Below are 19,363 nucleotides of genomic sequence, written 5' to 3'. Positions count from 1 at the left end.
CTGTGTGTAATTATAAAAGTAATGATCATATGTACCATGCACTGTGTATTTCAGTGCAAAGTCCTGTTTACAGTTCCTATGTTAACATGATGATGTTTCCTCACTCGTCAACAGCATCTTAGAGGCCGTTTAAATGCAACTCCCAGGAAAATGAAAATGATATACGGCACAAAAGCGCTGTGGCACTCACGTCTCAGTGAACCAAACAAAACATAAATATCTGCTGGTCTAGATAGCAGGTGTCGTCATAATGGCTGCCGGGTTTTAGTTTTGGCAGACATTAACCTCGCTGTCTTACCCATTCTCCATCAGAAATCACAGGAGAGGTTTCAACTCTGTGTGAGGTCACTTGGAGTCAGAATTTTGTGGGACACACTTCGGTCAGGTGATGTAGATGTCTTTGCTTTTGTTTTGCCATGATTTATGTGTAGATCTAGGGTGGATATAGAAGACTTTTTGAGGTGAAAAGAGCCCAAGAAGAAGGTTATCTTTAAAAAGTTAACTCAATGTATAGTTGCACAACAGACATAAATCTGCCTGAACCCCTCTACTCATGTAATAGTACAAAAGAGGGCTGAACTGAGAAGACCATCAAGATAAGGTCACTAGTGACCTGCCTCTTCAGCTGCTAGCTTTTGTGAGCTTGAACCTATAGGAAGCTGCGGACATTTTAACATGACTCCTCAACGTAATGAGGCGTCTGGTATAAGACAAGTGTCCAAAGGGAGATTTTAAAAATGTGGGACAATGAGGAGAAACGCCTATGTGGTTTCACCTCAGTTCCTTGGTTTATAACAGAATTGAAACTGCCTTATGTTTTCTTCCATCCAATGTCAATCTATTGAGTTGCTGTGCCTGTAGCAGCCATTCCTGTGGCCCACAGCCTGCTGTACCAACTCAGTTAGGACACAGTAGGAACCTAGTGGCCCATGACAAGCAGCTCTACTCTACATTTCAGGTGGAGGATGTAGAACCTTCCCATTCTCTAGAGTAGTCACCCACCAGAAGTCATTTGAAAGGTGATAAAAGTCCCAGAGATTATCTTGCAAAGCAAACTCGAAATGGATAGCAAGGCGAATCTATGTTGAAATCTCTTGAGTCCCAACAGGATGAGCATTAAAGTTACTATATTTTACTGCTCAGACACAAAAGGATGTCATGCTGCGCTGCCTTGCTGTGCTCTTCGTCATCCTCACACTCGAATCACACAACAAATCAGCCGCTCATCCTGAAAATAAAAAGTCGCCATAACACTTTCAGGTTGGCTGTGATGGGCTGAAGAAACTGAATGAATTAACCCATTCAGCCATTTGCTCCTCTGTACAGGCATTGCATCATAAATCGACCCTCTGCTTTGTGTCAGGTCAAAAAGTTCTTCATTTGATCCTGAAAGCTTGAAGTAATTCAAGCTGTAGACTTGGGGTAGCACAGGTCAAACCCTAATGTAAGGCAGTAAACATGGGAGAGCAGGAGAAAGGGGACATTTTAGACCCAACGTACTGTGCTACTGTCTATACCAGACCCTCATGCTCCTGGTTGAGATTTAAGTCTCATGACTTACACACAAAGAGAAGATTTGATGACATAAGCAAAGAAATATGTCTGTCAGCCTTGTTACACACAGATACCTTCAGTCACTTAGAGGAAACTTTTTAACTCCCTAGAGGAGTTCCTGTGGCCAGTTAGCACATGTGTCCTCACAAGACATGAAACAGTGTATGAGATCTTAGTCTGCAACAGGAGAACTTCAGAAAGCCATTAAATTCTTCTGACCATAGGAAGCCAGTGGATACTGTCAACAAACGCTTCACTGTTTTACTCCCTGGAGACTAACCAGTGCACCGTGAGAAGTTAAAGGACAGACGGAGAGATGCTCACTGTCAGTTTTGTTTTGTTTTGTCCAGGACAGAGTACGTGTGACGTCTGATATATGACAGGCTCATCATGGAATATAATCAACTGTATATTTATGTGTTATTTTCTAGCATGAGCGGAACAGCTACGGTGATTACCTGTCAGACAGACAGGACACGCATGGAAGAACTATTGTCAACTTCTGCTCCTAACAAGAGCAAAACTACTGTGACAGTATGAATGAGGAGTGACGCTAGAATTCATTCTCACTTTTTAATGTATTTTCTTTTCCTCTGCTGTTTCTTAATGGAGTCAGTTTTGATTTCCAGACATCTGCAAGTGAGCTTGAGTGTAGATTGTTAGAGGCAGTAAGAGCACAAATGCTGATCACTTTTAGAATCAGCAGTGTTTTCGACGACTTCAAAATGCTTTTTTCTCATTCTTTTTGTCTTTTTTTTTAGTGCATCCAAGAAGCTGCTACATTGTATTGTGTGTGTTTTAGTCTAAATGTTTCTACATTGCGCAAACGTCTCAAGACCCTCATCTTGTACATCTGCTCCATGAAGTGTCATGACTCCACAAATGTCAGCAGTCTTTTTCATACCCCACATGAGATGTCTTTCATCTTGACCAGTTCATCCATGCAAAAGCAAGCCACAAAACAATGTGATAAAAATGTAAATGATATTCCCCCTGACATATTTGCTGATTTAACAAAATGCTGTATTCCTCCTCCTCTAAGATAAAACAACATTATTATTTGCATTATACTGCACTATGACGTCACCCACATGCAACTTGTGTTTCGTGTCTGAGGCACGGAATGTAATGAAAATCTAATTTTGGATGGATCTAATATAATACGTTGTTCAATCGTCTCCTTTACAATCTCTCTACCGTATAATGCTGTAATGATGTAATGATGCATGAGCTGTCAGTGGTGAGTTATGTCAATCGACAAGATATTGACACAAAAAATAGATCAGATATTTCAGATAGGAAGACGGAAAGAAGCTTTCAAATACAAACTTGACATTTGTTCATTGATGGAGAACTGTGAGTCTGAAAATAAACACTTCAATACATCATACTGATTTTAAACACGGAACTGTATTGTTAAAATAGCTGAAGTAATCAAATTGGATAAATCTACATCCATCAAGACAGAGTTGTGTTTTTGGCAACATGAACAAAAAGTTTATAAATTATTTTACTGTTAAAATTAATGTGTTTATTTTGAATAAATAAAGTGCCAAACTTAAAAAAGTATATCAATATAATTTCTATAAGCAGCAGACACATAGATAGATAGATAGACAGACAGATAGATAGATAGATAGATAGATAGATAGATAGATAGATAGATAGATAGATAAATAGATAGATAGATAGATAGATAGATAGATAGATAGATAGATAGATAGATAGATAGATAGATAGATGCTTACTGTTGGCAGACATCCACAGAGCAACAGTAGAGGGAAAATCCCTGCAGTGTCCATGCTCTCTGAAGTTGTGCTTCCTCTGTCCCTCCTGTGATGAACTTGAGCTCTGAGCCGTGCGTGTATCTGAGTTGGAGTGCGGCAGCAGAGATGTTGGTGTGAGCACGTGTGGAGCCAGACTGAGCGTTTCCTCACTGCGCTCCAGTGGCTGCGGAGCTTCACGAGTCTCCTCCCGCCTCCCCTGCCAATCACTGATCCAGCCTGTAACTCCAGTGGATCCAGTGGACCGACAGTGAGACGTATCTGCTGTTTGTCTGCCAGGTGGTGGCATCACTATTAGCCTCCCCCCCCCCAGCAATCTCAAGCTAACAAGAGGGAATCAGCAAAAACATGAGATGATGTAGCAAAGTTCTACTGCACTGCAAATTCTACTAGACTGTGACACGACTGAGGCTTCCTCTATTACTCGTACTTCTTCTGCTGCTGCTATTATTACTGCTGTCCGAACTGCTATTGCATCAACTACTGACACTTACTTTGTTTTAAAATCTCACAATGTGGAGCATAAATAGAACGGATGTCCACCATGTTTTGTGTTCAGACAGGAGAGCAAGCTGTCAGTCACGTGACCAGAGGCATGCCATTCACGAAACCATTGAGAACTGAAACGTACAAGGGGGACGATTTTTGAGGCAAACTTGTCAAATTATTACGTTATGCCAAGTGGACAAACGTCGTTATAGCACGTTTTCCAGTGCGAGCAGATAACATCACAATATAGACTATATTTGTCACAAGAAGTGCGATCAAAAGTCAATAAAGTTGTTTTAAAACCCCGCAATTCGTGTGGAATCACTGACCAGCTGGGCAAACGTCACAATACTACATTGTAATGGGGAATCAAAAAAACAACCTTGGTTCAAACTAAAGAAACTAAGTGTCACGACGACAGGGCCGGCCTTGACTCAAATTGTCAAAAAAATGATTTTTTTTCAAAACTCCAATAATGACTTGGAAACAACTTGTGTGGAATCCTTGGACCATCCGAACATCAAGGAAAGCAAAGAAATGGATTAAAATACAAAAGTCGAATTTTGGTGATTGTTTTGAAAAATTGGTTCAGACACAACGACAACATGGCTGGCCGTGACTCAAAATGCCAAAAATTGACATTTTTTTCAAAACTCAAAAAATGACTTGGAAACAACTTGTGTGGCATCTTTGGACCATCGGAACATAAAGGAAAGCGTAGAAATTGATTAAAATACAGAAGTTGAATTTTGGTAATTTTTTGAGAAATTGATTCTGAGAGGAGGACGACCGGGCCGGCCCTGACTCAAAATGCCAAAAAATATGAAATTTTTTCAAAAAATGACTTGGAAACAACTTGTCTGGAATCATTCGACCATCGGAACATCAAGGATAGCGAAGAAGTGGATTAAAATACAATAGTCGAATTTTGGTGATTTTCTGAAAAATTGGTCCTGACACGAGGTCGACAGGGCTGGCCCGGACTCAAAATGCCAAAAAATGGCATTTTTTTCAAAACTCAATAATTTGACTTTTGCCTTTCAATCAAATTCTTTGCTCTCGTTGACGTTCAGATGGTCCATGGATGTCAGACAAATCATTTTTTGAGTTTTTAAAAATGTCATTTTTTTGGCACTGTTTTAGCACGGAGGGTGGTGAGGAGGCAGAGGTGATGATGAAGGAGTGGGATGGGCCGGGGTTTGCGCATATCATTTACATATTGTTATAACGTTCAATGTTTGACAGTGTTCAGTGAAGCTCATGCGGACAGAGCCCCACATCTGACATGGCAAAAAATAAAATTAATTCATGGCCACGAAATAAGTAAAATCTTCCACAGTTCCTCATTCCAGTTCACAGATCAGTGGCCACATTTTACACATGTCTTCTGTCGAACACTGAACGTTACACCAATATGCAAATGACATGCAGACACAGCACAAACCCTGCGCCATCCCACTCCCTGATCATCCCCTTTGCCCCCTCCCCACCCCACCTGTCCTGGTTAGATCCAGCACTACCAAACTTCGCACAATGTGACAGATACTTTCAGAACCAGCAGAAACAACAGCGGCTCTTACATGTGTGTTGCGACAAACCAGTTCAACGCGTCACCTCCAACATCTCTGACGTCATAATCACAGTCCAGGGTTGGTTCTTCATCTCATAGCTGACTTTAATTCTAAGAAGCTTCTCAGAATTTGAGCTTTCAAACTGTTATTTCAGAGTTTCTCTCCAATATGAAAATATCCTTTGCTGTTATGAAGGAAGCAACACAAAACTGCCCGGCATCACGAGGAACGCCAACCATCACCTTTCAGCTCTTTAAAGAGACTCATCTAAATTCGAGTGACACTGTGGATGACATGTTCCAGTTTGTTATTGCCTATAGACGTTTGATTCAGTCTGTCACTGGATCTGCTCCTCATTGCACCTGTTCCATGCTCGTGCTCCAGTGGCTGCTAGTGGCTCAGTGACGCTTCATTATGACAATGACACTGAATCATGCTGTTGTTGCTCACAGATTCTACAGCAAAGCAGCAAAGGGTTCTCAGCTACGTTACCGGTGGTTCCTCAACAGAACCTGCCTGCCTGAGAGTGGAGCCTTTTACCAGATGGGTCACCAGCCTCCAGAAGACTCCGCGTTGCTTCTGTCAGTCAGTAGAAGAAGCACTGGCGTGTACCACTGTGAGGTGTCAGACATCAAACGAAGCACCACAAAAATACTCTACACCGAGCGGATAATATGAAAACAAAGTGTACATTTGCTGGAAATGTGATCAAAATTCAACAATTTCATTGTTTGAAAATCTCACAATTTAGAGCAAAAATAGAACAGATATCCACCATGTTTTGTGTTCAGACAGGAGAGCAAGCTGTCAGTCACATGACCAGAGGCACGCCATTCACAAAGCCATTGAGAACTGAAACGTACAAAGGGGACAATTTTTGAGGCAAATTCTTCAAATAATTACGTTTACGTTTACGTTTTAATAACGTTTTACGAGGTTAAGGTTAAGCCTCATCTTTGTGGATTAAAACTTCAAAATAACAGAACAGAATTTAAATTTAGGCTAGGTCCTGGTTAAGTCTAGCTGTTTGTTTTGGATGGTGAGGTTTAGGGTGTGAGCCTGGGGAAAGCACTATGGTGATAATGAAATGTTTGCATCGTTGTTATTCACACAATTTTTTTTCACATTTTCACAAACAGCAAAAATAAACATGATGGTAATGTTATGTTTTTACATTTGGCGGAGGTGGATTTGTCTGCATACGATAATAGGAGGTTACGACTTTTTGCTGTAGAAACAGGTTTTATGGGTAAACAGTGACTCCACCGGATACCACATCACCCGTACACATAGTGGTCCAAAAAAAAATGGCAGAGGACATTATTATTAAGTGAGATATGTTTAGTGGTGAGGTCGGGATGCGAAGAAAATTAGGAAACGGAAATCAGGAATAAGTCCATGATCAGTTGTTAACTGTCAGCTGTCAGAGTGTGTTGCTTGTTTTGTGATGTTTTGGATTTTTAATGTCATCTCATGGTGCATTCTCCTCTCAATAATCACAAAATAACTCATTGGAAATGGGCAAAAAGTTTCATTTTCTTTTTCTTTAACAAAAATATGTTGAAACATTGGGATTGACGCCTCAATTTGAGGATAAAAACTATAATTGGGCGTTTGGTTCAGACTCCTGGTTCAGGTTATCCATTTGTTTTGGATGATAAGGTTTAGGGTGAGGGGAAGCATGAAAGTCAATGACAGGTCCCCACAAAACATAAGAACATTGACTGTGTGTGTGCGTGTGTGTGTGTGCGTGGTTATTTGTGTATTATTGTCCAACACATCCACAGGCTGGAGCTCGACCAGCTGAGCCTGGTCAGTGTGAGTGAAGGAAGAGAAAACACCTGCGTCTCTTTGTCACCTGAGGAATGAAACAATGTAGCACAACAACTATGTCACCATGTTTAAAACATGACAGTCAATTGTGGCTCATTTATTAGTCTGTGGTGTCAGGAGAAGAGCTGATTAACACCACAATGCCAAATCAGTGATTCAGATTGACCCGTTATGAATTGCTTTTTTTCTGACGTAATTGCTTTTTCTATGTTAATTATGTCTGCTTTCACTCAGCCAACTGGCTCTGTATCAAAGCCTTTGATAGCTGAAAGGACGTCTGCGCCGGGGACCTCCTTCTTTGTCATCACTTTAACTTACTGTGAAAGTATTTTTGGCTTGTTTCAGTCAAGCCACTGAAAGAACTATGCAAGTCATCGTGCAGACCTTTGCAACGGCTGCCACATGTGACCCCTTCTATACTTGCATAGCGCCCAGGAGCTCAGAGAGAAACTCTAAAACTGATCATGAAGAAATATTTCTCTGATTTTCCGGGAAACTACAGCATCTTTCCCTTCTTTAGTTCCTTCCCACCGTCCTTCGTATTTCCTCTTAAATCTGTATTACCAACTAACAAAACAATCTGCTTCTCCAAACTCAAAATCTTCCACCTGCAGTTACTTGGATGACATTTGTCACCATGCTAGCAGGTCTTGCTGAACGTAACAAAGGTGATAGTATTCTTGCCAAAAGTTGTGTACATATCACCTAAAGGGGGTCAAACTCACAACTATATTTAGGCAAAACAAAAACAAACAGGGGCAACAAACGTAAACATTAAATATATTCAATATTTCCAACAAACTGTGACATGGAATTGAACTTGGCGAATCATGAAGCGACAAGGATACAATAAGCAACCCATCCTCACTCCTATGGTGTCATCTGTTGATATGGGAAGGTGGACTTTTGCGTCCTATCCTGACAAAAAAGGCAGCATTAAGCATTGAATATTATGTGTCGGTGTTTCAATGGACTAAGAGAACGTTTTCCTTCCGTAGTGTTCCAGGCGGAGAGCAACACGCACTTACGTAATGCACATTGTATCATCCACTTGTTTTGACATTTCTACATGGTTATATCACATGTGCTCTCGCGAGATTTTGCGCTTTGTGGACTCGCATCTGGATTTGCGGTGAGGCATAACTTTTATGTATGTGAATGGCAAACCTTTTGTTTTCATGACAGATAATAATAATAGTTGTAACTGTGTGTGCAGGCCTTAACTGTAGTTAGAAAGTATCTGACAGGTGATTTCCTTCAGGTCTAATAAGATGTGAGTTAGCATTGAGTTGGATTTTAACATTGATTTCAACATGGGTTGCATGTATTTCCCTTGCTCTCACTAAAAGGTGCAGCTCACGTCAGACTTGAAGAGCTCACAAAAACACAGCCATAATGATCCACAATCAGCGCAAGATGTTTCAGTCAATGACCTGATAAAATCTGCCATTGATTAAGCAGGGAGTGTGGCGGCTGGGAGTGAGTGCGACTGCATCCTCTCACACGCATCCCTCACTCCCCACCATAAGGTTGTCCATTCACACTAACCAACATGTTGCATTGCTATTTCACACTGAGACCTCACCTCTGCCTCCGTGTCATCGCCACGCTCCTGCACTGAAAAAATGGACGTAGCCTTGACACATCATTGAAGGTCCTGCTGAAGCACACCACCAGAGGATGAGATGATGTTCTCAGTAGACCCGTTTTGTTTCTAAATCTGAAATTGGTTTTCTGGTCATTGCTGTTGAGGACATGTAAGAGGCAATTCATCTCCTTCAGAGATCAAAGCAATTTGTTCTGTTTTAGTGTCAAAGGTGATTATGCGCATAAACTTTTATGCAAAGTTAGAAAAAAAGAATATGATGTTTGAAAATATGGAATATGCAAAACAATGAAGAAAAATGAAATATATATATATATATATATATATATATATATATATATATATATATATATATATATATATATATATATATATATATATATATATATATATATGTATATGTATATATATATATATATATATATATATATATATATATAGCTATACACAGCAAATATCAATGTGTGGATTCACAACACAGTCGGAAATATTGAATACGAACAGGAGGATTATTCAACTTCATCAAGTACAGTATTCTAGTGCCGATGATGCAGCCTCACTGCAAGAAAGTTGCAGGTTCAAATCCATGTTGAGGCTACTCTAGGTGCTCTGGAGCTAAACTGGCTTCTGTCTGTGCTGAGTTTGTCAGCGCTTCCCTTCATTCAGGCCCTCTGGTTTCCTCCCACAGCCCTCAAAACATGATAACTTTAAGGACTGAATTGTCTGTATATGGTAGTGAGTGAGTGAGTGAGTGAGTGAGCGAGCGGGCGAGCGGGTGAGTGAGTGAGTGATCTACATACGATAGACTGGAGACCTGTCTCACATGTCCCCTTTTAGCCCAAGTAGTAGAGAAAGACTTGAAGCTCCCTCAACCCCAGTAAATATTAGATACATACATGGAAAATATGATGATAATTGATATTTATATGTGATATATATTTATATCTGATTAATATGAATAATATGATCGGACAGGAAACAAATATGAGCACAAAAAAATCAAACCTTTCATCACAAATTGATTTAATGAAATTAATCTGATTAATTCTTTGAATTTATGGGAGGATTTTAAAAATGGGCGTCTACTCTCTCACAAAGAGTAGATATATAAGACTCTATAAGTGACTAAAGAGCATGAAGAATACATTTCTAATTTTCTTAGGATTTTAATTTCTTTACTTAACACAACAATATAATAATATTAAAATATTTAACTGATTTTAAGTGAACACATACTTTAAAATGACAAGCAGTAATGCTAAACTATGTACAATGGAAAAACTACAACCCTAAAGCAGCAGGACTGTAAAAGCGCTGGTTGACACGTGCCTGGGTCTGAATTGACATCAGCTGATCAAACGTGATCCACCTGGCACCAACAACACAACAACTGAACAAGGAAATTGCTTTGTATTGATTGAAATAGCTCAAATGGCGAATCGATCCCGTGTGACTCACCTCAACTGGACCCGCGACAGCAGCACTCAGACTCGTTCAGCACCTGCACGTTCCATTTCTTCTTTGTTTATCCGTGACATTCTGTTCAGCTACAAGTAAAGTCGGGCCTCCTTCCAAACATGAGCAGATAATCTTCCAATGGACGTAGCACAGAAACAGTCCCAGTGACAGATGCTGGCGGGACTCCAGGTTACTCCTCAACCTAAATAGTTCATATGTGCGTTTGGAGCAGAAGATGCACTTAAACCCAGGGGTAAGAGTAAGAAAAATCATTTTTAAATGTAGAAGGATGCTTCTACTTCTTAATTAAAGTTTTATGATGGATCATATGCATCTACATTTCTATGCTAATGTTTGAATAAATGGAACGAAAGCAAATCTCTCACTTTTAACCACATCTTGTCAAGCGCACCAGGGGAGCGCTGCACTGAGCTCGCTGCTCCAATCATTGGGGGTTATTCACACAGAGGTTGCACATTTAAGTGTAAAAGCAATTCTGCTAATTTGGTGAAGAGAAGACAGTTCCGTCTGGAGAAGAAAAATCAAGCTCTAATTGAACCCATTAAATGAGTTTCAGATCATGACGCAGGCTCTGAAGGCCACTGCATCTATTTCCATGGAGACCAGAGTCTCCCTCTCCAGTGGTCTTCATTCCCGACTCAGAGTCAAGACATTTCACATATCCAACACTAAATTGAAAAGCATCCGCTCGCACTTCTCTCGAAAGACCTCGTCCAAGAGACAAACACAAAGCATGTCACAGTCAGAACCGGCTGACAGAAACAATATCACAAAACGCAGGCACCAGAACGCGAATCTTGAGCTCCTGTGGACAGGAGGGTCACCGAGGGCAGCGGCACAGCTCCCGCCATGACATGTGTGTCCTTTGTATCTGGACCATCTTTTAGCAATTTAAGCTGTCAAAGCTCATCTGAAGCTCCTCCACAAGAGCCCCTTCTCCCCACAAGCATCAATAAGCCCTGGACCCAAATAACCTCACTGCCAACTGGGACAAATTCAAAAGGAGAATGAAACAATATTAAGCAGTTTGTCATTGTGCTATGGCTTAAGTGAGCATTATGGAATAATGAAGTCATCTGCAGTATTGGCATATCAAGATCTACAGTTCACTCTTATATTCTCACAATCAGTCTCGGCCAGTTGTACTGGAGAAATCTGTGCTCTTTCAGACTCAGCCCTGCTCTTTGATGCCCACCTAGTATCAAGTCAGCAACCAGACATGGCATATGTTTACTCATACTCTAGTCTAACTCCCTCAGGTGTCACACATTACAATTGTTTTACCTGGTTTGAACAGACAGCATCAGGCCACTCAGTTATAGTTTCCCTGCTTGGATTATTTAGTTTCCATCTAGTATCTGTGCGCAGCAGAAACCTGAGAAGTGATCCATTAAAACACGCCAATTTTAGTGCAGTTTCTGATTCAAAACAAAAATAATATTAAAAACTAAGGATCTATTCCTCAATCTTGTATTCATAAAATAAATGAGTTACATACAGAAACTTCTCATTTCCACTGTCAGCATGCTTTGGTGCTCATGTGTCTGAACCTGCGTCCCTACACACACCACCACGCTAAGTCATCATTTAATAAGTTCAGCTCAGTTTGGTATTTCACAGGCGAGTGGTTTGAAGTGGTAAACTAATGTTGTCCTGAATGAATTTAAACCAAGATGGAGACAGGGCCTCCGGAACAACTCATGTTTAATGGGAGAAAATCAATTAACTGGTTGGTTGGTGCTGCAGTAAACTTGCCTCTAATTGACTGTGACTCGGTCGATCCGATGGACCGGAGAGCAACTGGTTTAAATGAATTTCTCCTTGTATCTTTCATTGGAGTCAGAGTTTTAACCGTCCATCAAATGATGATGATAATGATAATAATGCTCCAAAACAACTGGCTACATTTAACCAGGACTCTGAACCAAACTGGTGTTAGTTAGTTTGAAGTTAACATCCTCAAATTGAGGCTTGTGGGGTCCAGCCTAATGGTCCCCACAAGACAGGATATGCTTAAACACACGCGTGCACACACAAACACACATGTCTTCCTACCATAGTAAGGACCGCCATTGACAGAATGCTCTCCCCAGCCTCTTCCCCCTAAACCTAACCATCCAAAACCTATGGCTACACTTTACCTTTAATCTTAACCAAACAAAAACCCAGTGGTTTTGGAGTTTTAACCCTTAAAATGAGCCTTATCAAAGTGAAGACCGGCCAAAATGTCCTCACTTTGCTGATTAAAAACTCATACAGGATCTCACAATCTTAGAAGTACAAGAACACACACACAGACACAGTCTATGGTCCTGTGTTTTGTGGGGACATTTCATTGCTGTAATCCTTTCCCCAGCCTCTCATCCTAAACTTAAGCATCCAAAACAAATGGGCGAAACTTAACCAGGGCATAAACCAAACTTAGACCTAGTTAAACCTACCCTGTTATCGTGTAGTTTAAAACTAGGTGTTTTCCCAAGAATCTGTCCCCATAAGTGTAGCTATACAAGGACACACACCCTCACACGCGATGACCCGACGGTGACTTCATCACTGCCACTCTTCTGAGCAGCCTTCCTGTTCATCTTGAGAGGAAAATTGTCCAAGCTGCTTGTCATTTCAATCACAACCCTGCAGTGGATGCACTCTCACCAGGCGTGTACGGCATTGAACAACTGTCAATGGAGGAAAAAAACCTTCAATTATCCAGGGAGAAGACAATGTAAGTGATTTGCTTTCAGCGGATGGTATTGGGGGGAAAATGTGTAATAACAAGCCTGCAAATAAACCAAACCTCCTTTCTAAGTCAATAGAATATTCTTGAAGTTAATGATTTTTTTTTAATGCTTCAACAAGATAATGAGCCAAGAGCCCCTAAATGCCTGAGAAAAATGCCTCTATAACTCTTCATTTCACAGCGCACAGAAGATGTAATTCGATGAAGCACACTTGGAGATGCTGTTTGTTTGAGCCGACTGTCCAAAGCAGCCGCAGCGGATCAAGTGGTATTTGATATCATTGTGACTGGGTGTCTCCTGAAGCCTCTCCTCCTCAGACCTCTCACATCATCAGTATGCAGCAGGCGAGAGTCGTGATGTGATTTATCTGCATCTATAGGGCCACACATTTATTCCCCTGAACACCTCCTGGCCGCATTTCAACATCATTATATCCGCCTCCAAATGTCACATTGGTCTGGTGGCAGCGGAGTAGTTGAGGGAGCTTTTACACTAATTGGTGTCTTGTGAACGAGAGCGTGAGAGAGAACGGTCCGAGCCCCGATCGTCCGAGCGACTTCATCCCGCCGCAGGACGCCAGCTGCACCTCTCTGAGTGCAGCCGCAAATAAAAAGTGCTGCGTGACTCCAGCGTCCACTCCAGCCTGTCTGACCACGGTGGTCTCTCCTCGCTGGCACTCCTGATATTTCATTCAGATTTGAAGCTCTTTGTTCAGCTGCCACTAAAAATGCCGTTCAAATGGGACGCCAGGAATACTTCAGTATCATGTGAACCACAAAGCTTTCTTCAGTATGTCGGGAAGTTCAACTGTTTCCGCGATAGGTAGCATCTGCCTCTTCCTTTTGGGCGCGTCTTCACGTGCCAGAGGCGCAGAGCGTGTCATCGACATTGTGGGGTTTGTCATGGAGAAAATTTGCAAACGGAAATTTGGCAAGCTGTGCAGAGACGAGGTGAGAGACTGTTGATATAAATCTATATAAGTTGTGAAAGGTGGACCGTGTTGTAGCGAGGGTTCACTGTACATGTAAACCTAAGTCAGCATTGCCAATTGCGTCAACATTTTTTCCCTTTATTATTAACATCTTCCACTAAGTAACAAAACAAAAAAGAAACAAATCCCTTGCCACATGATCTAACTCTACATATTTTTTCAACTATACACACATGCGTGCAACTTGATCCATTTGCACAATCCTGTCAAGAAATCATCGGAGAAAAAACAAACTTCAGTCACTGACCAACTCTAATGCAGTATATCGAGTCCTTGCATATAGGTTTGAAGTGTGACACTGGCATGAGTCGACCTCCAAAAACATGTCCTCAAGGATTTCCACTTGAGCAAGATGAGTCTATTGATGATCTTTGGTATAAACGGTCACCACACATGCAGCACCAGACGATCCATTAAGCACTGCAGCAGTAGAAGATCGAAAGATCTTAAAGCACTCCATGCTCGTAAAACAAAAGGCAGTAGACTCATTTTGCCATAAAAGTAAATGTCACTGAAACCATGTCGCAGTTGAAGGCTAATTGTTTATGACTGACTGTGTTTAATGTCTGTGATTCTCCTGTCTCAAGCACTGTGAAATAACTTCTTTCAGTGCAGACCTTGGTCCCGTGTTGTGCCTGGTGGCGGCGTCTCTCCAAACTTGCTCTGCCGCAAGTTTTAGATCGTCCTTCAGACTCAAACTGCCGGTCCCCGCTTCACACAAACATCTACGTAGCCCACGCGAAGTGGGGATCTGAGTAAATCAGCCCTGTTGTCTGCTAAATCACGCTCCACAAAACAAACCAAGCTGAGATGAATCAGTTCTGACTAGGTGGAATTTAAGAGCTTCATTTTCTGCCAGTGTCAAGTCATCTAGGTGAAATGGAAACTATCAATGTGCGTGATTTATGTCAGAAGGTATTCAGGCTTTTTCCTTTCCATCTTTGAAAATGGATGAGCAAGCTGTTATGATGTCTTCTCTCTCGGTTGACAGAGATTTTCAACACATTTTTGCCAGTTCAAATCTAATTTCAGCTGAGAAGAATATTCTCAAATTTCAATGTCACATAGAGGGAAAAATACTTATAATTCAAACACGTTACAAGTAGGAGAATTCTCAATCATCTCTGAAATTGTGGTCATCCTTCGTTTTCTGCTTTGACCTTCATGAGTCACAGCGACGTCAGCTGAACACCAGGCCTTGAAGGGAGAAGTTCCAGCTTCAGATCGATTTGATTTCATGACTCACACCTCATCCTTCATCAACAATGTCGCACAATCCTGTCGTCCCCAAACCTGAAAATCCCCTCTGATACAGGCACAGTTATTCCACTTGGTTCCTGTGAAGGTGTTGCAGTTTGTCACCCATTCAGGGACCTGCAAAAGACGGAAACTGATTGTTCACTGTATGGCTGTGTCAGCACGTGCAGTGAATAGGTCTGCAGGCGTGTGTGTCTTTCACTCTCTCTTCAAACATTCCAGAAGTTCAGTTTGGCAACCAAGTGAGTAAAATCATCATTATTATATGTAGAACATTTCTCCAGTTATAGCACTTCTGTAAAGTCGGCGTGAACGTGGTGCGTAATCCCTCTGTATTACACTTGATATCAATGTTGTGACTCGAGCTCTCTGGGGGCTCGTAAAAGATTCAAACAAAGTTTTAACTCTGACCACTGAAGTACAGATAAGTACCAATTAAACCAAACTTGTAACTCACACACAGACCTGAAATGCACTTATTAATTGGAACTGCAGGCCAGATTTCCCCAGATATAAACGTATCTTTGCTTCTCTCTGATCGTTTCTAATGTTCGCATAATTCCCATCCATTAGCATCTCCACCTCCTGAGTCTGTGGCCATGGGTCTCGTTGGAAAAACCGGGGCATATGAATTTTCCAACTCCAGCTAGACTCACTGCCCAAAGCAAAAAGCCATTGCTTACAAACTCTTTTGGATCTGTTCCCCGTTGTCATGGTTCCTACTTTCTCCACTGACTGACACCAGAGAGATCAGGCCTCTCAGACCATTTCTCAGTGGAGGTGGAGACAATACACTCTTGTGGTTTCAATGAAAAGTCCTTACCAAGACCTCGGTGCCCCTCTCATGACTCTGTGAGTGTGAAACTTGAGGACCAAAGCTGCCACGCGTGTCCTGGCCAGTCAGCATGCCTACGTCATCATCAGTCCTCTGCGTCCTAGAGTAGTAGTAGGGACCACCTCACCTGAGACCGAGTCCAAGACCAAGAGGCGTATCAGTCTCTGAGTCATATAGACACACTCATGCATTTTGTTACCGCAAAAGAGACTGTAGTCATTTTTAAAAAATAAATCAATGACTGACAATGAAATGACAGTGGGACAAATTGTCTTCAGTTGTGTCTCGGCCTTGGTCTCGACCCCTCATTGGTCTAGGTCTTGGAAGGCTAATATTCATCTCATAGGAGGTACTGTTCCTTGGTCACACCCCAGGTTACTCTGCCGGGCATCGGCTCTAACTCAGATCAAATCTGAAAATAGTGAAGATGATCAACCTCAGAAGAGGAAGTCTGGTGTCGCAGGACTGAGGGACGCGGTTTCTCCATCCATGTTAAAAGCCAGTTGAGACTTAAGGAACACAACTGGACATCATTTGTCCCCCCATAAGTCAGTGATAGACCCCAGTGCTTGTCTCTACCTTCTATTAATTTTACTCCCCTCACTCACTTCTTCTGGAGAAATTTGGGTGGGATGCGAGTCAAACTCAATTTCCTGGGAGATTCCTTCCTCCAGACCAGTGAGTTTGGAGTGGAAGTAGATAAGGAAGGATGTGAGATAGCATCGGCTGATCAGGCCGTGAGAGAATTAGCAACTTATTAAGATCAAAACAGTTGATAAATAAAAGCCTCGAAGTCACTTAAATTGATTTGCTTTTGCTATTCTGAAGAAAATAATACCATTTTTCTGAGTCATCGGACCTTCAGCTGATAATGCTGTTTTGATGACTCAGCACTGTCGTCATAAAGAGAACCGTCATTAAGAAACTGCATCAACAAAAGATCTAGAGTCAAAGCTCTACAAAGTTAACACATTTCAGGGTAAATGTAAGATGTAAGCTGTATGGACTGAACTGAAGCTCATGATGGGCGATGAGTGGATGTTGTTCATGATATTAAATACATATAATTTGAGTTGAAATGATGTGGAATAATCACATGTGATGATGGTTTTTAAAAAGAACAGATTCTGACAGAAAATCTCATTGAAAATATCTCACAATGGAAAAAGAAAAACACTCCATCGGGACAAAAATAGAATGATAAGCAAAATTCCTGGAGATATTTGGTGATGGAAAATCAGATGAATGATTTCATTCGAATTCTGAGAAAACAGTTATACAACATGTATAATTTTATCTACTACATCAGAAATAAAAAATGTCTCTATGAAGCCGAGGTCTTCAGTGATCGCTCTGCTTTTTGACTCACTCGACTGGAACTGCTCGCAGCTCCCTGGAAGTCTTGCTAGTAGACAAGCAACACATTGGAGAGGAACTTTTTTTTTTTTCAAAAATTTTTTTTTACACTACTTCTTATTTCATGAAGTGAAGTTTCTATAAGTAAAGTTTCACTGCAGACGCTGTGCATTCCCGTCCAGTTAGTTTGGATACAGACTCCAGCGACTGGCGAAGGCATCCTAGCGTGAGGAAATGAGTCAGGGCACTTGGCAAACAGGACTTGCATTTAAAAGAAAAAAGATAAACAGTGGGCGCAGTAAAGGGTGGCCGTCATTACAGCCAGATAATTAAAGGTGATTTATCTGCAGCCTTCGTGCACTCATTTGCTGAGAGGAAAGTAGCAGAGTTCACTGCAGTTAAAAGCGTTGGACGGTGGAACAAAGCTAATGGAGATCCAGAAACAGAATGTGAGTGATGTGCATCAGTGGCAGCTGTCAGTCTCAGTTGAGTGGATGTGCAGGCAGCATGTCCACCGTGGTGTCCTGGGACTGAGGAACCTGTTTAGGGACTTCATTGAGGGACTTGTCTTTACTGAATTTCAGAGTACAAAAAAGCTTTCACCACCTATGAGCCTCGCACAGAGAACATTTATCTTGTTTTAGCGACTCCTTCTCCATCAATCTACGGAACCAACCTCCAACTCCGCCACTCTCTCACAGAGTTCATGGGTAGTCTCATCATGGTGTCAAAAACTTCCAGGGCAGATTGTTGACATTGGACAGAAAACTATGAGCTGAATGTATAAAGGAAAAATAAAATAGGAAAGGACTTGAATTCAATAAGACCAATAACTAAGTGAGACTGTGTCTACAGACGAAGGTCTCAGGATGAAAACGCTCTCCACTCGGTTTTCAGGATCTCAAGGAGCAGCTGGACATCTGAGTTAAGAAGCACGAGATGGAGACGCTTGGCTAATTCCAGCATGTAGACAGCTGCAGTGGCATGGTAGAGGAGTGATGTATCTACTTGCTACCTGGAGAGCACAGGCTTCACCATGGACAACTGATGGACATAAAAGACTCCAATTCAAACTCAGCCTCCATCATAAGACCAAAGTTTCTAAGGATGGGCTTGACATGAAAAAGGCAAGGGACCGCTTTTGCTACTCAGTCCAAACAATATTACCCGAGCCTTTTGATAATTAAAACTAAAGAAGTTCAGCGCCCTCCATGCCCTCACGTGTGGAACAGCTGTCCTCTTTCAGGAGAAACTATATCTGGCAGTCACCTGCGAAACAATGAAAAGATATACCACGTTACAGGAAGACAGCAAGAACAGAAGTGGCCCTAATACTGAGCCCTGAGGAACGCCACGTTATGTTGCATGCAGTGGAGGATTTAGATTGTGGCAGCTTTACACTCGCAGACCTGTTTGTCAGATATAAGCCAAACCAAGAGGAGTGGAAGAAACTCCTAGTTTTCTTTTTTTATCTTTTATTCTCAAAGACATTTTCAGAGAGAAGTGTGAAGTGTAAGAAAGTCCTAACTACTTCATATAAAAAAACTCTTTTGAGCCCAGTAAAACAGCCATCACTCAGTTCTTGACCTGTATCTGTGTCTATCATGACGGACACCTTTTTCAATGTGGAACATGAACAGGTTCACTAGGCCTCCTGCCACTGCACTCGCACATCAAAGTAGATCAAAGAGCAGTGAGACTTCACAACATGCATTTTCCTTCACAAGTTTTTAACAGTACGTCACACAGTAGAAGGAAAGAAAAAGCAAGTGAACAACACAGCTTTATTTCTGTGGCGTTGACTCCTGCGGGTCACCTCTTCTAGGTGAACAACGGTGAAAAGACTAAATCATTTCCTGTCATTTATTTG

The 19,363-nt window shown here is 41.5% G+C and overlaps 1 protein-coding gene across 9 annotated transcripts in view; it reads right to left on the bottom strand.

Moving 5' to 3' along the window:
- The window catches only part of vipr1b (vasoactive intestinal peptide receptor 1b), a 40,917-nt gene extending 31,926 nt beyond the window's left edge, over positions 1-8,991 (bottom strand). For 2 of the 9 annotated variants that reach the window (XM_053859020.1, XM_053859021.1), the window contains exon 1: positions 3,303-5,224. In XM_053859020.1, the coding sequence (XP_053714995.1) occupies positions 3,303-3,356 (54 nt within the window). In that variant the 5' untranslated portion in view covers positions 3,357-5,224. Of the gene's footprint in view, positions 1-3,302; positions 5,225-5,914; positions 8,150-8,816 lie in introns of those variants that run through there. The other 7 variants (XM_053859026.1, XM_053859025.1, XM_053859022.1 and 4 more) reach the window with 7 other exon arrangements.
- Positions 8,992-19,363: the final 10,372 nt, after the last annotated feature.

The sequence above is a fragment of the Synchiropus splendidus genome, chromosome 3 (assembly GCF_027744825.2).
Source record: "Synchiropus splendidus isolate RoL2022-P1 chromosome 3, RoL_Sspl_1.0, whole genome shotgun sequence".
In the NCBI taxonomy this organism is placed as follows: domain Eukaryota; kingdom Metazoa; phylum Chordata; class Actinopteri; order Syngnathiformes; family Callionymidae; genus Synchiropus; species Synchiropus splendidus.
This window is presented reverse-complemented; position numbering and strand designations above follow the sequence as displayed.